Source organism: Apaloderma vittatum, unplaced genomic scaffold (genome assembly GCF_000703405.1).
Source record: "Apaloderma vittatum isolate BGI_N311 unplaced genomic scaffold, ASM70340v1 scaffold10389, whole genome shotgun sequence".
In the NCBI taxonomy this organism is placed as follows: Eukaryota; Metazoa; Chordata; class Aves; order Trogoniformes; family Trogonidae; genus Apaloderma; species Apaloderma vittatum.
Genome location: NW_009734608.1, coordinates 2,182 through 10,208, shown reverse-complemented (window position 1 = coordinate 10,208; position 8,027 = coordinate 2,182). Strand labels below are relative to the sequence as shown.

At 46.6% G+C, this 8,027-nt stretch overlaps 1 protein-coding gene across 1 annotated transcript; it reads left to right on the top strand.

Annotated features, from left to right (window-relative positions):
* Positions 1 to 743: 743 nt before the first annotated feature.
* On the top strand, positions 744 to 7,699 carry LOC104279155 (remodeling and spacing factor 1-like; the record flags this gene model as incomplete). The annotated part of the gene is made up of 4 exons (XM_009876344.1): positions 744 to 835; positions 4,872 to 4,964; positions 5,644 to 5,849; positions 7,542 to 7,699. Coding segments are annotated over 4 exons (549 nt in total), but the record flags the coding sequence as incomplete, so codon positions are not given.
* Between the last annotated feature and the right edge of the window lie 328 nt (positions 7,700 to 8,027).

Here is an 8,027-nt window from a genome sequence, read left to right as displayed (position 1 = left end):
GTAGAGGAACGAAAACAGCTGCCAAGCTCATTTCTTAAAGCTTTTTCCAACCAATGGCAAATGAGAAAGCTCACGTCCTCGGGCCTGTCGAGGTCCATTGATAATTATCGGTTACGTGTTTTCAAAAAGTCGCACTACGCTGATGGACTTGATGTTCTACAGATTTGCCGCTTGGTGGTGCCAGGGGGGTTTCTAAACCAGACGGAGCTCAAGTGAGGTGTTGAAGCTGCCTCTGAGGAGCTCACGGTGAGACAGAACCCCCGTCTGGTTGGAAAACTTTGAGTCCCTCTGTCCCTCCAGTACAAAAGAGAGTAAGTATAGAGGAAAAAGAAATAAAATCACACGTTTCTGAAGATGGAGTTTCTGGAATGTCTGTCCCAAAGCACCCAGCCAGGCGAAAGCCGTTTGGATTCGGCGGTGTCCTGGGGTGCCTTTGGGGTTCCTGTCCATTTGCTTTAATGCTGCCAAAATTGTTACGTGTTGATCGTTGGGGTCTTTTCCCTCGAGGTTAAGGCAGGGCAGTGATCATCAGGAACCCAACGCTAAACAAAACGCCCCATGTGATTGAATTCACCTCATCTCGCGGTCGCGGGGCTGCTCCTCCGCAGCCTTTACGTTCCTCTGTTTTATTAATGTCATCATGTTCTGCTGTTACCAGTGTTTAGCATTAAAGTGTATTTGCACCAGGCATCATAACTTAGCCTTTTCTTTTCTTTTTTTCTCTCTCTCTCTCCACACTGCAGTTCCAAAAGAATTGGTGGAGCTTCACTTGAAACTGATGAGAAAGATTGGGAAGTCTGTCACGGCAGACAGATGGGAAAAATATTTGATCAAGGTACAATCTGCGCGTCGTGCTGTCCTGCGATGCCGTGGTACGGTTGCGGTGAGCTGTTGGGTAGGAATTACCGGGAGCCTGGGGCTGCGTCACGCCCAGACCTCAGTCGTGTAAGATCCCAGCTTAACTTTCGCTGTGCCCAGGCTTGTGTGCGAAACAGTAAAATCAAATCTCTGAAAACAGCCAATATCTTCTGCATATAAAATTATTTACACCTTTGTACCCGCTAGGAAAACACTTTTGCTCATCGTTAAGACCCTAAATGAAGACGATTTAGTAGCCCGCGCACGGGTTAAGCTGGACAGTGGGTTTTACCCAGTAACCGTTTGTGTAGCAGTTGTCTGGGCATGATTTAATTACTGGGATTGGGTTTGTTTTCATACAGGGACTAACCATGCAGAGTTCTTGCAGCACGTGCTAGTAACAAATTAAAATATTGCAGTGATTTCCACCTGCCCATTCAGCCGAGGTGAAAATGTAGTTATGCACCAGTAAAACTAGAGCATCCCCCTGTTTCACGTAGGTCTTTATTGACGTTTGAACTGTGGCTCTGCCATTGTTGGCACCTCACGTGCAAGTAGTTTCCAGTTTAAGGAATTTGCATTGCCTCACAAAAATAAATCCATGGATATTAAAAAATGAGTAGGTCACCATCTCCCCCCTGGATATGTTCTGTGTGTCTTTTAATCCACACAACTGTAGTCTTGGGATTGTCTGTACAAACCCAATCCCATCTGTGTTAGAAAAGCAGCGCTGTGGTGGCAGCGGGGGTACAGAGCGGGGCACTGGGCTAACCCAGCTGTGCTGGCTGTAAGTTTTAGAGGCTCGAGGTTTGTGCGGTCTTAAGATGATGTTTTTAGGGCTGTGAGTATGTCAGGAGTAACCTCCTGGCGGGCCTGTGGTTAAATCTAAGCGCTTCACCACTTGTGAAGTATTTATGCTTATGTTTTCAAAGAACGTGTCCCTTCTGTGTGCTTTCTGGGCTGTCGAGCGCTGTGGCTGCTGAACTGTGTTACATTCCTTTCTGTACCCACGAGCCGTGGCAGCAAGCTGAGAGCACCCGGCTCTGCCCAGTGAACTTGTGCGGTAAGCAGAAAGCCCAGAGACAAAACGAGCTTGGGAGGGAGCAGTTTGGAAAAATGTCCCTTCGGCAGGCGCTGAAAGGATGGGAAAGCGGAAAGGAGACCCTCCCACACGCCCTTTTTATAAGACCAAGTAAGCAGGAATAAATTCTCCTCCGTTTCAGTCTCCAGAGCTAACTTGAAGCGGCTTCTAGCCCGTGGTTCAAAGGAACCTTGAAAGAACAAAGGAATTGGAATATAACTAATCAGAGAGCTATGCTAATATTGGCCCTGTTTTAAAGGGCTGTAATGAATTTCGGAAAACCAACGAAAAGCGCTGGGAAATACCACAGAAAGCCGGTAAAAAGGTGTGGAACTGTTGGGATCCTTCTTCCTAGATGGCTGCAGGGTTGTTCCACACGTTGTCAACGTGCTCTGAGAGGCAACGTTGGCCTGTTTTGCCGACGTTAGAGAGCCCGGATGTGTTGCTTTGACGAAATGGGGTTTGAGACAGTTTAGGTGTGACCATTTCCTTATTTAGGAGGAAACTCAAAGTAAAGGACATCCAGACTTACGTGCTCTTAATATATGTGTGCCTAAATATTAATATGTTTTGCTTATATAGCAACTGTGTATCAGATATCCTTTATTTGGCTGCTGGGCTTATAAAGAGCATCATGAGAAAATTGTCTCTAAGCTGTGGCTGGTATTGTGAGAGACAGATATATTCTAGGATAGGAAGTGGACATTGACAGTTGAGGGTTCCTTTCCTTTTCTGCTGGTGAACCACCCACGCTGGCTCAGCGGCGTGCACACTGTTTGGGAAGAAAACAGCTACAGGAATTTCACTTTTCTTCTCTGCTCAAGGAATGTACGTGGTCGTGTGTGACTGAGGCAGAAACTCACTTGTCCGAAGCATTTTGACAATTAAAAGGAACCATCAGGTTTAGCTGTTTTCTGAGCACTGCCTGGATGCGTTAATTCAGCTTGCTCTGTCTCCTGGCAAAATGCTTTTCCTTGACTATTGTCAAACATATTTTGCATTTTTACACAGATAAGATTTCTCTGGACTGGTCCGTCTGAAACCTTCAGCCCCGAAATCGGCGCGTTCTGACCACACTTGTCTTTTCCTATTGTTAGAGTTCAGGTGTCTGCAGCACCACCCAAGCAGACTCCTCTTCTCACCTTCCAGTTTTCATTGTTTAAAATGAACGTTTGGAGCGTGGTAATAGTAAGTGTCAGATGCCATCGTAGCTGCTTTGGAAATATTTGAGGGAGAATACGTTGCGGTGTCTGTTCGCAGGGCGGGCGGGTGCTGACCGCTCTGGGGCGCGCAGAAGCTGAAGCCGGCGGCTCCCGCCAGCGGCGGGTTTTTGATCACCGCCAAACGTCCCCTCTGCGAAAGGCAGAGATTTGACATCTTGGCAGAGCCTGAATCAACGAGATCTGTAGTTCAGGGTTTTGACAGCGCTTGTCAGGAGGAAGCACGATCGTCTGGTTTTTAATTGTCAAAACGTAGTCGTTTCGGCTGGAACAGATGCCTTGTCGGCTCGGATGTCTCCGAGCTTTTGCTTTGACAATCGTACGCTTCCCCAGCGCGTGAAGCTTCTCGTTACGGCTTTCATACTTAATGAGTAAGTGACGAACAGCGACAGGCACGTGCCCCTAGCGAGGGGTTTGATTTACGCTCTCTCCGCGTTCTTCACATTGAAAATGAGAGAGAAAGCAGAGAACCTCAGGGGTTTTTTGAGTGAGCAGCGCTCATCTCGCTGTGAGCTTTGGCCTCGCATCAGAGAAGTACCCGTGGAATGTTCCTTAACCTCGGGGCAGGAAAAGCTGCTCTCTGGCAGGATTCCTGGTGACCAGAGAGCGCTCCCTTCACTGTAGGCCGTAGCTGAAAGTCAGAGGAGGATTCCTGGCCTGGCTGAGCTGATCTAACCACAGGCTTGTCCTTGGGCAGGCAGCGCGGCCCCTCTCTTGGGTGGAGCCCCCCTGGAGTTGTACAACGTGAGTCGGCTGATCTGTGCTGCCGACGGGCGAGGTTTGGGGTTAGATCTCTGCTCTTTCCAGAGGAAGCTGCTTTGGGGGTCACTGTGCAGGTTTCTCCGTAGCCCAGTGACCAGGAGTGGTGTTTGATAACGACGGGGTGATTGGGAGGCTCCGCTGACCCTTCGGATGGATCCCAGCCGGAGATGCGGCGGTGATGAGCTCTCTCCTCCTTCGAATGGGATCTCTCACCCACTGGAGATCCCGCCGTGTGTCCTCAGTGGATCAGCAGCTCTGCTCAGGAGTTGTCTTAAACAGGTCCGAGTTGTTTGAGAGGAGGGGGAATTCCTTCACCATCATTATTGGAGCTCCCACTGATTCAATCTGTTAATCCTCTACTGCTGCTTTGGGTTTTGGGGGGTTTTTTTTGTGCCACTGAATTTATTTGCTTTAACTAAATTGGAATTGGCTATACTTAGAATACTTAAAAACATTTATCAAGCAGCTTGAAGCCTGAGATTTTCTACAGAGTAATAATTCCACGGCGTGGAGTGAGCATGGATTGCGTTTGCTCTCTGTAGTAGGGTTGTTGGACTTTGGGGGCCCCAGGAGAGCTCGGTGTGTAAGGAGACGTGTAGTAAGAAATGACGCCTCCTCTAGAGAATTTGTATTTTAAATAGACAAGTCAGAAAACTGGGAGATGCCGCCCAGCAGAGACAAGAATACCTTCTCAGGTCAGAGTTGTACGGCCTGGTTTGAAGAGGTTGAGAGAAGTTGATGGTGACGAGGGCCTCACTGATCGTCTCTTCGCCAGAGACGTGCCGGTGCTTGCCAACCCACCCCAACTTTCTGTTTTTATTGTTGTGTGAGGCTTTCCAACCTGCAGAGCTCACGTCTAATTATTACTGCGGCGAGGTGCTGTTAATGTAAAAGCTTAACGTTGCTTTTATCCGCTAACCCTCGCAATCTTACTCCCTTGTTTGTGACAGATATGCCAAGAATTCAACAGCACTTGGGCGTGGGAGATGGAGAAGAAAGGCTACCTGGAAATGAGCGTGGAGTGCAAACTGGGGATTCTGAAGGTACACATCCCTCACCTTAAGTTCCTCAATGAGTTTCTCCTTGCTCGCTGAAATATCTGAGAGATTTTGACTTTGGGCTCACTTGAACATCTTCCAAGTTTAACTGGACTGAACCTTCTCCAGCCTCAACAGTTCTGTGATTCTGTGAACCCTGAGTAGATCGGTGAGATGTAGGGCTGATCTTACAACAACCGTGATACTCCTTGTAGTGGGGTGGTCCCAACGTGAGTGTGGCACTTCACAGGGTTCTCACACTCTGTGTGGGACTTTATGTGCAGATTCTTTTGTGCTTGTGCTCTTTGCCTGTGCAGTCCCCTTCTGTAGATGTTTGTCAGCGCGCTGAATTCCAAAGGCAGAGTTGCAACATCGTCTTCTCAAGTCCTGAGAAAACTGTCGAGATTGATTGTGTCTTATGGATGTGTTTTATTACAGAATGAGATCACTGATACTGTGTAAGAAAGATTGAAATTAATTTTTCTAGACTGGCCAGGAAAAACCCAAATGAACAAATCTTGTCTCTTATTTAAAAACAACGTGGTCTGGGAAAAAATGCCGATAGCCACAGCTAACTCGTAGATCCAATGGAGCAGCCCAAAGAGTTCTACGTTACACTGAAAGGACTTTCCGTGTGGTTGTATTTCGCTATTTGAACAGTTTTTCTACTTTCTTCTTTTTCCAGTATCTCTGTGAATGCCAGTTTGATGACAATCTGAAGTTTAAGAATATAATTAACGAGGAGGATGCGGATGCCATGCGTCTGCAGCCCATAGGGCGAGACAAGGACGGGCTCATGTACTGGTACCAGCTGGATCAAGAGCATAATGTCAGGATGTACATAGAGGAACAGGACGACCAGGATGGATCCACGTGGAAGTGCATTGTTAGGTATTCCTTTGCTTTTTTTTGCTAGCTTGTAGGGGTTTGGTGACCAGGCTTAGAAATTTATTTCAATAAATCTCCATTTCACACCAAGTAGGATTCATGCCAGTGGGATTTTCTGCCGTCGTGTGTATGTTTTAGTGAAAAACCATGGACAGAAGTAACTCACTAATTTGTTGGCAATAGCCAACGTGTAGTTGGTTTTCGGCTCAATCCAGCTACACGGGATATGTGGGAAGGGTACCGAGAGAAGACTCTCTTGAGGACAATGACTCCGTATTGCTTGCTGGCCAGCTGAATGCCTTGGGAAATGGAGGAGGACTTGTACTTCTTCAACTCCTTCTCTCTTAAGAAAATCACAAGGGGACAGGTTTGTTCTTGGGGGAATTAGCTTGCAATTTTAACTTCGTGGAAGTACAAAACCGTTGAGAGCATAAATAGGCACAAAAACTCTTCTGGAGCAGAATTCAGCTCGTGGATCCCCGAAGATGGGGAGCGTGCCGTTGGTGCTGACTGACGTGTGCACGGCTCGGTGCTGCTGCCTCTCAGTGGCTGTGGATTGGTCTCTTAATATTTTAATGACATTGCAGCTTCAGGGGTTTGTGCTGATTGCTGTTACGTATTTTGTTTTTCACCGTCTTACTCTGTGCAAAGTGTACGAGTTCGTTCTTACTGGAAAAAGCATTAGCTTGACATTTGTTTCCTATCTACCTGTTACCTGGCTTTAGTTTGCCACCACATAAACTTCTTTTTTCTTCAATTTGATTAGCTTCAAGTGGATTTTAAACTGGGCTGAGCACCGTCAACTCTGACTTGAAAAGAACAGAGATGTAGAACACTTTCGGAGGACTTGTCAGTGTTGGGTTAATGGTTGGAGTCAATGATCTTAAAGGTCTTTTCCAATCTGGGCGATGCTGTGGGGTTTTTTGTAAGTTTTCACTCTAATATCTGCAGCTCGTTTACATATCCATAGCTTCAGGAGTCACACAGAACTTGTTGAAACCACTGTCAACAACCCATAAACCAGGAAGTGTTAGTGCCAGCGAAATGGAGACAGCTGGTGCGGGCAAACAGAAGAAACGTATGGACATAAGTCAGTCGAGAGCTGCGCGGGGCTCGTCTTGCTTCGCGGGTTTTAGGTTCCCAAGATCAATGCCAGAAGTGGAAGAAACCAGGGTTCATCCTTTACGTGTGAAGGAGGTTTTATACCTCAGTTAAGGAGTTACAGCGTGCTGAGATTCACGCAAACATTTTCTTGCTCTCGTAGCTTGAGCAGCTGGAGTTTCTGGACCCCTTTGTGGTGTTGGCCACCTGCTTAGGATGGGTGGTATCGAAACCAGTTTATGAAAACTTCCCTCGAAGGATGTAGCTGCTTCTTTGGTACCTGGGCAGAAACCTCCAGCTCCCTCTCCACTGAGAGAAAGAAGAAATTGCCAAGGAAAATCAGCACGAGTTGGGAAGAGGATAATAAATAAAAGGATGATAACAGCAACTTGGAGGCAGACCCAGCGGGATTGGAGTGGAGAGAGATGGGGTCCTGCCCGAAAAGTGCTTTGATTTGGGTGGGGGTTTGCCAGGGCTGGGTTCATGTAAGCAGATGGTGTTTGTTTGACTTATTTTTTTAAAAATTTTTTTGGAATCCATTCGGGATAAGTGTCTCTTATCAGACGGGATGTTTTGTCTTCTGTCCTCGTCTAGAAACCGCAACGAGCTCGCCGAGACCCTCGAGCTCTTGAAAGCGCAAATTGATCCCGCTCTGTTGAAACCCAGCAGCTCTCAGCAGGAGAATTCATCGCGGGAGAGCCCCAGCATAGAAGATGAAGACACCAAAAAGGGCGAAGAAGCACCTACACAAGGTTTTCTGCCTTCTTTTCTCAAATTTTAAATGTCGTGCTCTGGCAGTGTTAGAATTTTCGACTTTGTGAAAAGTTAGCTTGGTAGATTTTTTTTAAAAACCCGCTAACACGAATGTTTCTGTGCAAAGTAAATCAAGTAAATCTTGACTACTCTGAAACAATAAATATTTCTGGTGGTTTTTTAGTGCATATTTAGCCTCAAGAGTTTATAAGAACAGAGCTGTCTATTTTTCCAAGTAATCTATTTTTTATTTATATTATACATTTTGTATAATACTGTAAATGCTCAGCATTGTGTATTTTGGGGCGTGTTGAACTGTTGCCACGC